Raw genomic sequence first — 15,202 nt, forward strand, 5'->3', positions numbered from 1 at the left:
AAAAACACCTCGGTTGTTCTGGTACAAAATCTGATAAGTGTGTATGTGTGTTACCACCGAGTGGCGCGCTACGAGCTTGTAGGTCTGCTATTTTTTTTTAAATCGTAAAAATGTGGCGCAAATCTTTGAATATTCTTTCAAAGTGAATGTTTTTAACTCAGGTCTAAATGGGTTAAAGTTTTCTTATGCTCTGTGCTTTCTTGTAGGTATTCAGACCATCGACTCCACACAGGCATTGTTCCTGCCCATTGGAGCGTCCGTCTCTCTACTAGTTATGTTCTTCTTCTTTGACTCTGTACAGGTGGTCTTCACCATCTGCACTGCAGGTACCTGCAACACCTTTTATGTTGTGCCATTAATAAAAAAAAATATATTCGTTCCAATGCCGTTGTCATGCGTACGTACGTTCACACAATACGTGAATATTGCACAGTAAAGTGACGTAATATCTTATTCAGGATTTTTGTGAGCTTCCGTTGCATTATAATATTTATTTATTCGTCACGCCGCCAGTGTGTAAAAGGATTTGAGGCATAACTTATTCAAAAACGGTACAATTGTTGCGAAGCAATTTTATATCCCTTGGAACATAAGCCGGTATTAACTGCTTGATAAAATGCACTGTCTTCTTAGGTTAAAACAATAAAAACTGAAGCGAACGGCGTAGCAGTCAGTAGATCGGGCTCCTCACTGTTCTTTCCTGTTTGTTGCTTCCAGTTCTTGCCACGATTGCATTTGCATTCCTCTTGTTGCCAATGTGCCAGTATCTGACCAGGCCCTGCTCACCAGCCAACAAGTAAGCATGGTCTTTCTTCCTTTGTTTTGCCCCCCCCCCCCCCCCCCCCCCAACGATATCTCTTCCTCACACCACTTCCTCTTCCTCCCCTCTATCGATTTGTGAATGCCTAAGTTGCTCATCACATTTCCAACTAAAATAGCCAAATCCCAATAATGATTCCACAGCATATGCAAACGAGCCTCCCCTCAAAGAAGTTGCACATTCATCACCTCAGAAGTTTGTTTTTTTAATATATATATGCATGGCTGTATGTTTTTTTTCTTAATTATTTTTTTATATATGCATAGCTGTATGTTGCAGTCCACATTTTTATAGAGACCATTTCAAAGTACAAATGCTCAGTTTAAATCCCTCAAATTGCTCCTTAGCCTCGTTCCCAAATGTACCGTGGTTCCATAGTACACTCTTTGGAGTTCAATTAAACAAACTTTTCTTAAGATAAATTAATCTGTTCAAATTCAAATTGGACCCACCCTGGAGAACCGTGAATCGTTTGATTTGACCCCCTGATCGTTCTACCCAGCTGGTAGAACGCTCACTAAAAACACTGGGACAGCGCTCCACATGTCCCAGACTCTTCTCTCTTCTGGCTCCAAAACTGTGGAAGGAACTTCCCATTGTAATCGACTCCACATCTTCCGCCGTAGTCTGAAATCCCACCTCTTCAGACTCCATCTTGGCCCGCAGCACTTATAATTTAGCATTTTTAAGTTCACATTTTATGTAGACTTAGCACATAGCACTCAATCACTGAATTCAGCGGTGAGTTATGTGTTGATAATGACCACTCCGCTGTATAACAGACCTCTGCCTAATCAAACTATCTGAGCACCAGCTGCGCGGCTGCGCCCCGCTTGATTTACTGCTGTTTCCAACATGACAGCCATTGTAAACACACACACACTAGTGACACACAATGCCATTTACAGCTAAACATTGCTCTCAAGAATGTTTTTGAAAACATTTGAGCGAGAAATAGACGAAGCAGGACCCCGAAAATGGATTCTATTTGATCAACTCACTTCCTTGTTTTCCGATGCAGCCAGCGCGAACTTATGGAATACTTTTTTTGTTGTGTTTGAGTCAATGTATTAATTTATGTTAGGTAGCCATGTAATAAGCGGGATAATATCTGGCTAGGTGGTCATTGTCTGGTTTTAATTCAAGTTAAACTCCCTGTCGGTGAATTATCTCCCGACAATGACCACCTAGCCAGATATTATCCCTTACATAATGTATAACTCATCGCTTCATTGCACAGATAATCTACTGTTAGACAGATATTAGGTTCTTGGCTTGCTTATGATTCTTGGATGACTATTTCTATGTATTTGATGCATTACCTTGTATTGTTCCTGCTTATTGTAAATCGCTCTGGATTAAGAGTGTCTGATAAATGCCTAAAATGTAAATCCCTAAAATGAACACTTTTCTCCCATTCTCCTTGGACGTATGATTGTCTAACACAGTCCTCCCTGCAGGATCTCCTTTGGCTGCTGTGGTCGCTTCACTCTGGCGGAGCTCCTCTCCTTCTCCCTATCGGTATTGTTGGTGCTGATCTGGGTACTGACTGGCCACTGGCTCCTCATGGACGGTAGGTCACTCCGTCATGAGGCTTTGAGGTCCAACACCTATAGGCAGATTTGTTGTCCAGGCATCTTCACATACTAAAATAATCACTTCTTGCTATAAACACTTTTATCTGGATAGTCAAAGGTTCTCAGGCCTCAGCTTGAGGCCTGAGAATTGACTGGTTTCAGTTTGAGAGTCGGGTCACAACTAGAACTATTCAGCATGGAACCGTTTTATGTTTAACTCATCAATGTAAAATAGATAATAGATAAGATAAGATATTCTAACAAAGATTCTTGAGTGAACAAAGTCTGTTTTTGTAGCAGTAGACGGGGAAACAACTCATTTACCATTACGGTCAATGAGTGTTTTTGCGAGATGATTTTTAAAGTCATCTCCCTAAAATAAACCACGATCATGTGCTTCCCTACCTTGCCTTGATTCAATTTTTTTTAATTTTAATTATTTTAATTATATGCTGTTTTTTCTGCTTTCCTCCTCAGCTCTAGCGATGGGCCTGTGTGTAGCCATGATAGCCTTTGTGCGCCTTCCAAGTCTGAAGGTGTCCTGCCTGTTGCTGTCGGGTCTCCTCATCTACGACGTATTCTGGGTAAAAATATGCACCTATATCCCCTGTATCCCACCGCCCGTGATGGCAGCTGTTGCACAAAACCAGTGTTGTTTTTTGGCAGCAAATTCTGCTGCTTTCATTTGTGCATAGACTGTTCCTACTGACTGCACATTTGTTTGTGTTGGCGCCATCGTGTGGCGTTATTAGACAATTGCAGCACAACTCTTTTTAATTGATGTATGTCAAGACACAAGAATGTCAGCGTCTTACTCTGACTGTTCTTTACAAAGCCAGGGAGAGGCTCTGCTTGTTTTCGGTGTCTTGGGGTTATGTGCCAATCCTTTCCCACTGGTCTGTGCTTTCTAAGCTCCCTGCCAGGTGGTTGCTTGGTCTTACTAGACATTTCCTAAGTAATAAAATCTGTAATTGAATCTGACCCATCAGCATAATGGCCTTTGTCAACCAGGGAAACTCCCCCCTGTCAGGTGTAAAGGAGCAACCTGGACACTCATGCATGAAGGAAGCATGAGTTCAAGTCCGTTGCTCTCCCCCGGTTGGTTGGTGTGTAGAGCCCAGGATCACATTAGATAATTGACACAGGGGTGAAAAATGGGTTACAAAATCGTGGGATAAAAAAATAATAATAATTGCATTTGTCGATACAATTGCATCGTTTGACATTATTGGATTACTTAGGCCAGTGGTGTTTATACCCCTTTCGGACCCCTGACATTATTAGATTACTTAGGCCAGTGGTGTTTATACCCCTTTCGGACCCCTTTCTTAAAGGAGTTTGTGCCAGAGAAGGAACCCTCATAAGAGACTTACGTTAAACTGCTATTTGATATATTAACCAATTTTTCTTGACAAACTTTGAGAACCACTGACTGTCGGCGGTAGGTTTACTTGCCTTTTGTTTGTTCATCCCCTTCCAGGTGTTCTTCTCAGCCTATATCTTCAACAGTAATGTGATGGTAAAGGTGGCCACCCAGCCAGCTGAAAACCCCATAGATGTCCTATCCAGGAAGCTACACTTAGGGCCAGGGATGGGCCGTGATGTTCCCCGCCTCTCCCTCCCTGGCAAGCTGGTCTTTCCCAGGTAAATGATGCTGTGAAGGAAGGTGACCTGCTGCTAAATTCTCACAAACGCGTAACACCAGTAATGGTGACCCATTTGGACCTGAGGACGATTCTACAAGTGAAAAACCCATATTTCTATGTCAGTCGTTCTCAAACATTTTCATGTCAAGGACACCCAAAGATATATGTAATTGCCCACCGAGCTCCATCTGAAAATATTGAGTTAAAAAAGTTAAAAGATTTGAGTTAAACCTTGGCTCTGTAACAATATATATTCAAAGATTTGCGCTACATTTTCACGATTGTTCAAAAATAGCAGACCTACAAGACCTATGAGCTTGTAGATCTGCTATTTTTCAATAGCTAAAGTATAACATAATGCTTAAAACACCAAAAGGGGTTCCCTCCCAAAATGGGTTAATGATGTTTGTTGTTGTGAGAACTGCCGTTACACGTAATCTAACGCTATACATTACAGCACCATACACCACAATGAAGTACTGCAGCATGACTGTGTTAAAAATGGGATTGTGAGATCGACAATATTTCCACTTCCCAGGTAGCTACACTGTGAACAGGCCTGGGTCCTACTCCTACCATAGTCGAGCATCACTTTAACAAGTTAATACAGCATAAACTAGCAATTACATTTTATTAGAGGGTCTGAATCCACATTTGTCTCAAGACACTACATAAAGAGCAGACTTGCTTCACTTGTGCACGGAAGTAAACGAGCACCCCTCACGTGTGTGTGTGTGTGTGTGTGTGTGTGTGTGTGTGTGTGTGTGTGTGTGTGTGTGTGCGCAGGCCTGCTTTTTATTTCATGGGCAAGTGAACAGGAGGGAGAGGGAGACTATCACTGTATCCAGACCTAGGCGACTACTAGGCGCGACCAAAAGTCGCTCGTGCCTAGTCACCTAGGTACACTGTATAAGTGCTTTTAAGACCTAGTCCACTCCATCCGAGACGCTGTAAAATGAAGATAATATTTCAGATGTGTCAATACTGTAATTTCCATATTGGTTAGTGAAACATGTCTATGATGACAAAGCACTGGCTTGGCATATTATTGTCCAGTACTGTGAATGATCAAACCTCAGCGTTCCCACACACTTTCACAGCACGCACCTACTACATCTGCTCACCGAGCCGAATTTGTTGTGATCGGTTCACTTTTACCACACTTCTTTATTTAAACCAGTGCATAGTCCTTTGTAAAAATGAGTCTCTGACAAGTGGTAACAAAAGATGAAAAACAAACCTCTTAGCAACTTAAAACAAACAGGACACTTGACTGTTTTAACATGTCTTGCTCCTCAGCAAATAAAATAAGCCCTCCATAATAAATCGTACTCTTCCGTCACATAACATTGTAGAGGCTGAGCAGTAAGTTGCAATAGACGATCAAGGTTATGAGGTTTTCTTTGTCACTCATGCAAAGTATGTGCAGTGAAATGTTGGTTTGACATGTGCCACAGACTAAACAAAACAATATATAAAAATCAAGATTAAACGAGTATAACAGAAATTAGAAAAAAAAACTTTTAGCAACAATAAAGGGAATGTACAGGAGAATGGCAGAACATAAAGACATTCAGTAGTGTGCTTAGGGGGATGCACACCAAGGTGATTGTTCCAAAGTGCAGCTTATGTTTTGGAATGTTGTCAATGGGAGTGCTCCGTATTTACACTGCACCATGAGGCCCTGAACTTGAATCTTGAATTTGTCTTTTTCTTTTTTTTGGTCGAAGAGTTGAAAATATTTCAACAATGCTTTGGTGGCCAATGGCCTTTTATAGTGTCTCTAACCTGGCTCTAGCTGCAGACTAGAATGTATTTTTTTGTTTATATTTCATGGTTTTCATTTTGGAATATATTTAATTATCTAATATTCATGTCATTCAGAATGCTGTCTGTAATTAAATATAGAATATGATGCTCCGTCATTGCCTGCGAATATCACCCTGAATGTCAGCATATTGCAGCCTGGCCAGCGGTTGGATGATGAATTATGCCTGCACAATAATTTAGATACCCATCGCCTTATTTATAAATTCCAGTGTATCCTCAACGGTGACGTTTCGCCCCCCGTTTGTTGACACATTTAGTTCATTGGTAAACTAACCCAGTGGTTTCCAAAGTGGGGGTACGGGGACCCCCAGGTTTTTTTTTAAACTGGTTGAGAATCACTGCTATAGCCGTAAAAGTCTTCCCTGGCATTATGTTTTCAAATGAGGTTCAAACGAGTGTCATTTTGAGGGTCCTTGACATGAAAAAGTTTGGGAACCCCTGAACTCAGCCTTAGGGCTTATAACATGCCAGGTATTTACGTACGTTGGTATTATTCTGATCTATTATTCAGATTAGAATACTCCCCCACCCCCCCCCCCCCCCTTTTTGCTTTTATAACTTAGGCTGCTACAATGTCTGAAGGAAGCCTAACTAAACTAAGTTTGACTCCTATGTACCAAAGTGTACAAAACAACCACCTGGAACTCAAATAAGGCTGGGTAGCAAAAAATCGCCTATCAACAAGCCCATAAATATGAACAATATATACTGGGTACCAAGTTTTGGAAAATAGTTGTTGCATTCATTTTGTGTTTTATTTTATTTTGTATTTCTTTCGTCTGCATCTTCTACGGCTTATCTTTCACTTGGTTAACGTGTTTTTGTTGTCGTTTCTGTGTGTCTCTCTCTCTCTCCAGCTCTACAGGCAGTCACTTCTCCATGCTGGGTATAGGAGACATTGTGATGCCCGGGCTGCTCTTATGCTTTGTGCTGCGTTATGACAACTACAAAAAGCAGGCCAATTCAGAACTACCAGTACCAGGTCGCATGCAGCGCGTCTCCTACTTCCACTGCACCCTCATTGGTTACTTTGTGGGTAAGGATGAGTTTCTTTTTCTTTCTTTTTTTTAAACAATAAATATATAAATAATATATCCAGAAACAACATAAGCAGGGCTTCATTTGAAAGTGATACATAAGAACTTAACCCATTTAGACCTGAGGGCCGATTCTAAAAACGCCTTCTATAACCTAACCTATGATTTTCTTAAAACCTTCGGGGGGGAAAAAGTAAAATAATATATATATGTTGCTATATGAGACACAGAGGTGTATGTGACACAGAGGGCGCATCCGGCATGAAAGGTACGTATAGGTTACACCAGGTCTAAATGGGTTAGAGTATACTATGAACATTTATCGTCATAGAAGCCATAGAATTGTACGTTTTTATTTAGTTGGAAGTTGTGTTCTGAAGTTTCCCCTCTGGTGCGCTATTAAGTTGGCATACGTCATTCGTTCCTCCTCCGCTCCGTTGTTGTGATGGCCACTTTGGATTATTTTCCAACGCTACGACAAAGGATCACACCATTTTAAATTAATTCTGCAGTCAAACTGTTAAGAGGTGATCATGCCATTGACTGACACTGTGTAACACAATCAGTGACGGGATTTCTTTCTAAATAGCAGCTCGGGGGTGCCGTGCAGATATGACAGCTTTTACTCTGAAAGCCCCCCCCCCCCCTTCCGTTCCGTACAAAAATTGTGAGAAATAATGTTTGCTTACCTCGCTATGATTACGATAAAGTCACTCGATAATCCCTTGCGTTCATATTTTAAACGAGAGGCATGTTGCAGTCAGAAATAAAGAGCTTAGTATATCCATCTGGTCAAAACCACGGAGAGCTCCCTAGATTAGGAGATACGAGCCTTTCTTTCTGAGCAGTAAACGGGTAAGTGAACGGCAGCGCGCATGCGTGAACAGCAAGGAGTGTGGTGTAGCAGGAGAGGCCAACCAAAGAAAAAGAAAGAAATCAGCGCGAGGACGTGTTGTTTACATGTCCTAGCAATCCACCGGTTGGATTAGCTAGGACGGCTCCACACGTCGTACGGTCTGAATGTGCTTTAGAGGTGACCATGCCATAGACTGTGTGTGTGTGTGTGTGTGTGTGTTCAGGTCTGCTGACTGCCACCGTGGCCTCTAGGATCCACCGTGCCGCTCAGCCTGCCCTGCTCTACCTGGTGCCCTTCACCCTGCTGCCTCTTCTCACCATGGCCTACCTGAAGGTAATCTTCTAGGACACTCATTGATTTGGGATTTATTTAAAAATGTATTCCCCAAATGATACGATGATACGGTTTTGTCATCTCATAAAGCCCGTTGCTAAAATGTTATGTATGCGCCATAACTAGTTTCCGGGCCCCACCGGTAGGTTTCACCCAATATTACACAATGGGAAGAGGTGACGATCATGCTGCATTTAACAAAACGAAACGAAACAATGCATCCATGGTCAAATCTTCACCCAAAACTTTTAGTGCAACAAGCATGGCTCACATGTCCAGTTGCCGTCGCTCTCATTCTATAGGTTTGAATAAAACTACGATTGACAAGAAAGCACCCTTAAATAACAGACGGTTGCCTGAAAAAAACCAAATCCCTGTGCAGATTGGGTCTGGCACTTCTCAGTCTGAATTACATTTCGCTCACCCCAGAGTTGTGGTTGACCAATCAGAGCCAACTTATCAAAGTGAGACTTCTTTTCACTGTGACGTTGGAATCTGTTTGTAACCAACCGCCCCCCCTTGGAAATAAATCTTCCACACTGAAGTTCCAGACTATATCACTGAATAGGCTAGTTTGAAACCTAGGACAGTGATTCAGTGCCCACTGGTGGGGCATGGGTGTATTGCAACTGGACCCACACATAATATCCAAAACACATCATTTTAATGATAATATAATATTAAAGATATATATGGAATGCTATTTTCTTCATTAAAACCTTGAAATAAAGGTGTGTGGGTGGGGGGGGGGATTGTTCTTTATGTTGGCGCCAATGATCCTAATCCTTAGCCCAGTGCATGGAATTGAGTTGAATTGGGTACGCTTTGGTCCAACGAAGGCAGGAAAATGTAGTGAGGAGATAGTAGGTTTGAATGTCATCTTTGCAGAGTATATTAAGTTTGTCGTAAGAAAACCGCTCAAATTCAACCTGCTGAGAGATGGCGTAACAAATGAAACGCCAGCTCAACAGCAGCAGCAACGCGTTTTTGTAGATCAGCTATTTTTGCTATATTTTAATTGAACTACTGAAAAGAAAAATTGGACTGGAAAAAATAACCATTTTATTTCATTTCAAATTGATTTAGTTATGTTAACTTTATAAACTAAGCATGTTTGAGCATGAGCTCATGAGCTGCATGAGCATGTTTGGAATTGTAACAGCTGAAATCAATAATACATCAGTATTCTGATAATTAACCTGAGGGCCGCATTAAGTGAAGGTGGGGGGGGCCGCCAGTTGCCCATGTATGGAGTCTTAACCAGTGATGTGTGGACTGCAGGGAGACCTGCGGCGCATGTGGTCAGAGCCCTTCCACGCCAAGGCCAGCAGCCCCCGCTTCCTGGACGTATGATGCATCCTGCGGGTACACAACCAGCACGGTGGTGGAGGAGCGGAGAGCCCTGCCCCCCCCCCTCCCCCCCCCCAACCCGGTAGAGGGAGAGAGAAGAGGGTGCACTCTGAAGAGAGGCCACATTGTCCTCATTATTTTGTTCCTGCTTTCCGTCGGCCCTCGTTGATACCCAGAGGACACTAGTGCGTGCGGACCACCATGCCCAACACGACCCATTGCCCCCCCTGTTTTTATCTGCGCTTCCCACCCGTCTTTCTGCCCTGCCTATTTCCTCTGCTTTCCAACACATCCTGCCATCGCTGTTTCGTTTTTTCTCTCTCTCTCTCTCTCTCTGTCTCTCATATACTTAGCTGTGCGCCAGTGCCGATGTTCAAGCTCGCAACGCATCGCAGCGCGACGCGCTTTTAGCTTGAAATCTGGTATTCCTCCTCCCTCACTTTGTCCTCTCTGCTGATTCTTTCAAACACCCTCCCATAGTTGGGCTCCTATTCACTTCCTTCTCATTGCCCATTCCATTATTTTTTTTGGCCTATCCTCTCTTACTTTGCACCTTTTCTTTTTCTTTGTCCACCCCTCCCATCTTTGTATTTCACTGACTCTGATGGACTTACGGGCCAGGCCTCCCCTTTCTGTGGACTTATGGTTGTGAGACATGACCGGGGCTTTTTTTTTCTTTCTTTTTCTTTTTCCTTTTAGCATTGTCGTGGTCATTATGGTTCTTGTTATTATTATTAATATTATTATGGGATGATTTCAACAGACACATGGTGGAGAAGAGGGCGAGTGTTGCAGGACAGTGAGTTTGGACAGAGTTTGGAAGCAGCAACACAGTAAATGAAATATCTCCACCTTCACCCTCTCCCCTGCTATCTTACTGGCATCCCTATACTGGGCATGTCATAATACTGTAGGCGAACCCACCCCCCTCTACAGCCTCATAACATGTTGCATGGTGACACATTGTGAGCTTGTAGATCGGCTACTTTTGCAATTCCTCGTACCCCTTAAGCCCTATATACTTAATCGTCAGACAAATGGCATTAATTGCCGATCTACAAGCTAAAATTGCATCGCAATGGTTATGAGCTGGTGGATCGGGTATTTTTCTTTTTTATTAATTAGAAACATTTGCCCAAAGGGGACGCCAGGGTTGATGTGGTTCAACTTGTCTGTCATTCTGCTACAGTGTGCTCTGCATCATGGTGCCCCTTTCTCTAACACTCCCTGCCCCACCCCGTTATACTGCAATCATCTGCTGTCCCCACCCTGCTCACAGATATGATATGTATTTTATTTAGATTTTTTTTATTCTTGGCATATACAGAAAGGATGCATTATAAATTGTGAATGTGTCCCCACAGTGTTGAAGGGGGCACTTCTGTTTGTATATATGTGTACACTTGTATTTGGGGTATCATGGTGTGTTTCTATTTGTGAATGGGAGTGTTTTATGCAGGGTTGGAAACTTGACACCAGCCACCAGCCAAATGCTGGCAAATTTGAGCTGTGGCTGGAACATGTCTACTCTACTCAAGCAACCATTAGGAGCTTATTTTCTAATTCATTTTGGATAGTATTCTAGTCAAATGTATCGGGTGAATTCTGGAGTATAAACGGCACTATGGCTGGTGGACAAGGTTGGTTTCCTTCCTTTGTGTTGAGCCTAATTTATCCTTTGGCAAGCGGCGAGGTTGCACAACAAAGCATAAATGAGGCTTTCTAGTGTGAGAGTGAGAGGAAATGAATGTTTGTTTTACTTCATTTTAATTTGAAAATCCAGAAAATGTAACAAAACAGTAATTATAGTCAGGTTTCCATTAACCCTCGTGTGTTTAACAAAACAGTTGCATACAAAGATATTGTGTCTCAAAACATGATATTACTCAACAGGAACACATTTTTAAATGGGGGCCAATTTTCTTGTAACCAGTTGACAAATGGAAATCAGTGTTTTTCAAATAATTAAATGAATGTGTATTTGGTTTTTAGGACACGCTATTTTGGTTTAGTCATGGAAGCCCAAGTTTCTGTGAACTGTGCTTGAAGGCATATTGCCAAATTACCCACGAATATTATGTACCTAGTTCTCTTCTGAAATACAAAAGGCTTGTCATGCTTATTTATGTGCTTTTGGCTAGCATTCAATTATTTTGTTCTTTATCTTTTCTTTTTTTTTACATGTAATATGAAGTGATGTGTCTTTTTGGTCCACATCAGTACAGTATAGTCTTTTCCTTGTTTTCCCCTCTCCCAGATCAAATGAATGGAAATGTGGTATTTTATCTGAATTTTCTAAATATATTTCGTGTTATGTTAATGAAAACCTGACTATTGTGTAATACTGGACTAAATGCCTGGATATATTCAGTGGGATATGTAGTCCTTTGCTGATGCTAAAACCATATCCAGACAATATCTGGAAGATGAGTCCCACTTGAGATGTATCTTCTCCTCCAAAAGAAATGAACAGATTCCGGGCCATATTAAAATCCACAAAAACCTAGGCGTGTGGCCAAGGCTTGAACTGGAATTCTCTGGGTGGCGAATAGGTTTTGTGTGTGAGTGCCTGATCAAATAGCATTACTTAAATGGAGTCTGGACCTAGGAAGGGGAGAAGATCTGTTAGGCCCCTCTGAAGTCGGTTATGGATTTTGATAGGCGGACCCTTAGAAGTCAAAGCTAAACCACGGACATTTTTAACGTTTGGTACCCAACAGTCTTACAGTCTTTCATTTGCAATTGTCATTCCTCCTGCTGTTTTTGTGGTGCTTGTTAATAATAGCTTAAGTATACTAGGACATGTGGGAGGAAGCGGGTGAACGTCAGAGGGGGAGAGACATACGGAAGTTGCCATTTGCTGGCTTCTTGTCCTTTCCCTCCTTTTCTCTCCTTGTTCTTTTTTTTTCTTTCTTTTCTTCCTTAATCTGGCCGTGCATGTCAAGTGTACAGTGTGTGATTTCTCAAGATTGCATTACCAGAGGAACTGCAGCTTTTGTTTGAAACTCTGGTGGCCTAAACCCGAGGGACTGGACCTATTAGCTCGGCTATAACCAGAGGACCGGACAATGGACAAAGGCAATGGGTCAGAAAGACTGGTCAGCTCTGACCCTCTAGGCCAGACATGACTGATTTCACTAAGACTGAATATTCCCTGGGCGCTGTCAGGGTTGGACACTCAGCCTGTCTCTCCGTCTTTGCCTACAAAATCATGGAACCACGACCCCACCCATCTCCCCCTGCCTCTCAATGGACATGGAAAATATATATAAATAACTGAAGCCGTTCATGGTGATAACAATTTAAAAAAAAGAGAGTAAATGAATAACTGCTATTTTCATTTTTTTTAATGGAAGATCGCTTTCTTTTTATCCCCTTGTTTGTATTGTTTGTTTTTTTCTTAGTGCTGTAGATTTAGGTTTTCCATTTTATACTTTTCTTTCAAACCAATTCTCCCCTCCAGCAGAGGGTTCTAGCTCTGTTGGTGCGTTGACATTACAGCTGAATGGATTCTGTATAGAGAAAAAAAAGGTGAATAAATAAATTAAGAAATGTGTAGTGAAATATGGATCCTGAAGTGCTGAATCTAAAACACTTTGTCTCCTTTTAACTCCTTCCCTATATGCCCCCTTGCCCCGTCCCTTCTATCCCTCTCCAGTCAGGATTCTGCTGTAAATAAACATGACTCTAACTGTACCAGTGTGTCCTTTTCATTCACTCTGTTTCCCAATAGTTGTCCATAGAATTATGCCAGTTATCAGTTTTGCTATTTCATAATAAGCAGCACTATGTAGTTGGTCACAAATAACATGGCACCCAACGTCATTACCCAACAGTCTCATCGGGGGAGGACATGCTATGATTGGCCAGTCTTCGCTGTGACTGGCGGTTCTGCCTGCTTGGTGCCTTGGCAAATGCCAGGATGAAAATCATTGTCTCCCCTATAGTTGAGTGGGATTTTTTTTCCCCAAATGTAAAAAATAAAGCATTAAACACAATCCATGCCACCTGTTAAACAGAAACGCTGGCCAGGTGCCAGAGATATAGGACGTGTGTGAGCTTGTAGATTTTGCTATTTTTGTCCAAAAGTTCCCTCTTGCAGGTTGTCTCTAACACGGCACGTCCCTGGACGGCTCCATTCCAAGGGCTATATTGTTCTAACTCTAAAACATGCATTATGGTTTGTGCAAACATAAGTAACAGAGGGCCGTACCACTCAGTTGCATAACCCTTTATGGCATACATGAAACACAAATCTTATACCAAAAATGCAGCCGTTACTTCTCAGATAACTACTTTCCGACAGACTTAAATGGGCACTTTTGCACAACATTTTCTTGGCTATAAACTTGTCGGAGTATGAAATCACATAGTTCAGTTAACTCACAAATAGTTATGAATATGTGTGTGAATCTTATTTATATTTGCTCTTGGAGTTTTGTGCATGAAGAGATGTGCGCTAACGGCGCACTGGTTTGGTGTCCGATATCTCAAACCCTCACCCTAACCTCCCACGGGGCAGCACACCTAAACCTAACCTTAACCCTCTCCCAACCATTAACGCACCCCTCTCAAACCTTCATCCAGTCGGACCAATGCTATGTCTAACCCTATGTCTAACCAAAGTGTGCCTCCCCCATGGGCTTGTGCATCCCATTAAGGTAGAAGGATTGTTACTCTCTGCTCAGCACATTAACAGACAAACACCTAGTGGTGGTGGGAGCAAACAAAGCACATACAACATTTTATGTGTGCAATTTGTGTTTTTAGATATTTCAGTATTTCAAAGTGTCCATGGGCTCCATGGTGTCATGGACACAGGGCTCACTTCCTTCCTGGACTACAATCCCCATAATGCTTTGGTCCACTGCTGCTCCTTGTGGATAGGGGGAGGGCTGTCTTACTGAGACAACATGTAGTCCAGGAAATAAGTGAGCCCAGTGTCCAATGTCCATGACATCATGGAGCCCATGGACACTTTGAAATACTGAAATATCTAAAAAACACATAGATCCCAGGAGAGTGTTTCTTGTCTCCCAAACATCATTAAAATAAGATCTGGTTGCAAAAGGGTTGAAGTGGCCCTTTGAGTAGAACAATTGATCAGCTGCTTGACGAGTCACATACAGTATAGGCTACATCTCCCACACGGAGCTGCACATGCGTGTTAACCTCTCGAGTGTATCCACCTGCCTGAACTAACTCACAGGCTACTGGTTTGAAAGTGTGCGCGATCCTTTATACACACAAAAGCTGTCAGTATGCAGCACTAAAGTTTAGGTAGCAAATTTGTTTTTCTTCTGAAGCCGTCTGTCCATTAATAAATTAGATTTGTCTACTTGTGCTGCCTTTGTTCTACCACTTAATGAGACTAGAACCTGTGCCTCTCAATAGACTTAGGGCACAACTTTAGAATAGGGGATTTGTGTGGGTTTATACAGGTCAAAATACTTATGAATTAGTTATGAGCAAGGGAGAATATTCTGAGTTTGAAATACATCATTTAGACTTTAGAGGTATGGAAACTATTAACATCTGGGAAAAACGTAATCCATTCTCTTTGGGTCAAATAGAAACCTCATCAAGGCCAGACATTCATTCAGACATTGAGTGAATTATAATATGATGTTATAACATCATATTACTACGAGCTTGTAGGTCTGCTATTTTTGAAAAATCGTGAAAATGTGGCGCAAATCTTTGAATACTGTATCTTTCAGGGCGAATGGTTTTTACCTAAAATCTTTGCTTCT

The 15,202-nt window shown here is 42.0% G+C and overlaps 1 protein-coding gene across 4 annotated transcripts in view; it reads left to right on the top strand.

The window, feature by feature from the left end:
- sppl3 (signal peptide peptidase 3) overlaps positions 1-13,145 on the top strand; it is a 45,297-nt gene extending 32,152 nt beyond the window's left edge. For 2 of the 4 annotated variants that reach the window (XM_083793779.1, XM_083793781.1), the window contains exons 4-11: positions 207-326; positions 718-796; positions 2,269-2,393; positions 2,875-2,981; positions 3,878-4,041; positions 6,731-6,909; positions 7,990-8,099; positions 9,381-13,145. In XM_083793779.1, the coding sequence (XP_083649905.1) occupies positions 207-326; positions 718-796; positions 2,269-2,393; positions 2,875-2,981; positions 3,878-4,041; positions 6,731-6,909; positions 7,990-8,099; positions 9,381-9,452 (956 nt within the window). In that variant the 3' untranslated portion in view covers positions 9,453-13,145. The remainder of the gene's footprint in view (positions 1-206; positions 327-717; positions 797-2,268; positions 2,394-2,874; positions 2,982-3,877; positions 4,042-6,730; positions 6,910-7,989; positions 8,100-9,380) is intronic. The other 2 variants (XM_083793780.1, XM_083793782.1) reach the window with 1 other exon arrangement.
- The last annotated feature ends 2,057 nt before the right edge of the window (positions 13,146-15,202 follow it).

The sequence above is a fragment of the Protomyctophum parallelum genome (genome assembly GCF_964188405.1).
Source record: "Protomyctophum parallelum genome assembly, chromosome: 21".
In the NCBI taxonomy this organism is placed as follows: Eukaryota; Metazoa; Chordata; class Actinopteri; order Myctophiformes; family Myctophidae; genus Protomyctophum; species Protomyctophum parallelum.